Here is a 2122-nt window from a genome sequence, read left to right as displayed (position 1 = left end):
AGCACGGCCCCGGCGCCACCGGCCAGGCGGCCGCCAACTGGACGGCGGGCTTCGGCCGCGGGCCCACGCCGCCCGCGCTAGTGGGCATCCGGCCCGCTGGGCCGGGCCGTGGCGCGCGCCGCCTGCTCGTGCTGGAGGAGTTCAAGACGGAGAAGCGGCTGTGCAAGATGTTTTACGCCGTCACGCTGCTCTTCCTGCTCCTCTGGGGGCCCTACGTCGTGGCCAGTTACCTGCGGGTATTGGTGCGGCCCGGCGCCGTCCCCCAGGCCTACCTGACGGCCTCCGTATGGCTGACCTTCGCGCAGGCTGGCATCAACCCCGTCGTGTGCTTCCTCTTCAACAGGGAGCTGAGGGACTGCTTCAGGGCCCAGTTCCCGTGCTGCCAGAGCCCCCAGACCACCCAGGCGACCCTCCCCTGCGACTTGAAAGGCATTGGTTTATGAAGGACTCTCCTGCCACAGTCCCTGCCCCAAACCCAGCCTTTCCCTTTGGCTTGGACAACGTCGTTTGTCCCCACTACTGTCCCCTTTTTAATTTTCTAAGCTGCCTTCAAAATGACTCTCGAAGTGGAAAACACTTGGATTGTACAGACTCCTCTTTGGGGGGTGGAGGTGGGGATTGCGTGTTCCAGCCCCACTCCAGCTCCGCACATTCCTTCTCCTAAGATACTACTTTCTTCCTGACAATAGGCCCTGCAGTCTTTTTGTACTGGTACTAACGTCTTTTTATCCCATGTGTGATTACTTTTTTCTTTTTCTATAAAAGCTAAACTAATCTTCATGCAACATTTCCTAAAGGCCATGGCCAGTTTTCTACAGAAGCTATTTTTGACAACCTCAAGTGGCATTACATTTTGCGGTGACGTAGAGGAACCCACGGGGAGCTCACAAGTTAGATTTCTCGAGGGCCTTCTGTTGGAAGCAGGAGAAGGGGGCCGGGAGGTTAGTGTCTAAAGTTCCCCCTGAATGCCTGCTGGGTCAGCTGTGCTGCGCTGGTTCTTTGGAAGTGTTGAGAACTTTGTTCAGTGTTGATCTTGAACTTAAAGAGCAGAATGGGAGTCAGTAGCAAGGCAGTCATACTGTAAGCAGTAAGTAACAAGATTTGGTTCCTAGTTTATCCTGTACTACTGAAAAATACATGTCAGCGACAACTGTTTTCTGTATTATACCAATCTTGAATGGAAACATTTCTGTAAAATTGTACCTTTTAAAAGACTAAAAAGTGTTTGGGTTAGTAATGGTTTGGAGAAGTACAGTATTGCATGTGTTTGTATGTACTGGTTGTGGTTCACAGATTGGGAGGGCTCTGAGAAGCAGAGTACTAAGTCAAAATTGTTTAGGTATTTCTTACCAGTAAAAATTAAAATAATTTTACGGAAATGGCTTGTGCTTTGAAAAGCCCAGTTTTATTCTGTCTTATGAAACTAATTTCCATTTTGAAAGTTGTTCTGTTGTCCTTGGTATAATAAATGAATGGAATATAAAGATACCCTCCTTCTAGGAGACGAAGCATTTCCTTAAAATGTTTGCTAGGTTAAACTGTGCTGTTCTATTGATGGTTGTTTTGAATTATTAATGAGAACTATAATTTAAATAATATTTCTTTGTTAGATGTTACTCTTAAATTGAAAGACAATTCTGCAAGTACTATATAATATTTTTTGCTTATAATGCTACATTTTTATTAATGTACCTTCCATTTTGAGGATTTATATCTGTATTTCTCTTTGCATTATACAAATATACCAGTATTTTCATTCTGGAGTGGTTGTTTTGTTGTTCTTTGAGGCTCTGACCGATACTAATATGCATCTAAGTATTTTACTCATGTTCTATTATCCTCTTAGTGAATGTTGTTTAGGTTTTGTAGTTTGGCCATCAGCATATCGAAGACATTTGGAGACTTTTTAATTTAAAACGCAACATAAAAATCTGCAAATCTTCTCTTTAATAGGAAAAAGCAGTAGACATATATACCACTTTAAAACTGTTTTATTTGCATGACAGAGAGGATTTTAATTATTATTCATTAAGTGACATACAATAGAAAAAAACTTTTTATAAACATATCAGACAGGAGTATGAGCAAAGTAATCATTTTGATAAAAGTAATAAGTAAAAAT

The 2122-nt window shown here is 43.3% G+C and overlaps 1 protein-coding gene across 1 annotated transcript in view; it reads left to right on the top strand.

Moving 5' to 3' along the window:
* GPR27 (G protein-coupled receptor 27) overlaps window positions 1-1763 on the top strand; it is a 7767-nt gene extending 6004 nt beyond the window's left edge. Inside the window, exon 2 of the mRNA XM_008571816.1 lies at window positions 3-1763. Coding sequence (XP_008570038.1) covers window positions 3-443 — 441 coding nt within the window. The 3' untranslated portion in view covers window positions 444-1763. The remainder of the gene's footprint in view (window positions 1-2) is intronic.
* Window positions 1764-2122: the final 359 nt, after the last annotated feature.

The sequence above is a fragment of the Galeopterus variegatus genome, unplaced genomic scaffold (assembly GCF_000696425.1).
Source record: "Galeopterus variegatus unplaced genomic scaffold, G_variegatus-3.0.2 Scaffold44, whole genome shotgun sequence".
Taxonomy (NCBI): Eukaryota; Metazoa; Chordata; class Mammalia; order Dermoptera; family Cynocephalidae; genus Galeopterus; species Galeopterus variegatus.
Note: the sequence above shows the minus strand (reverse complement) of the source record. Positions and strands in the feature narration are given on the sequence as shown.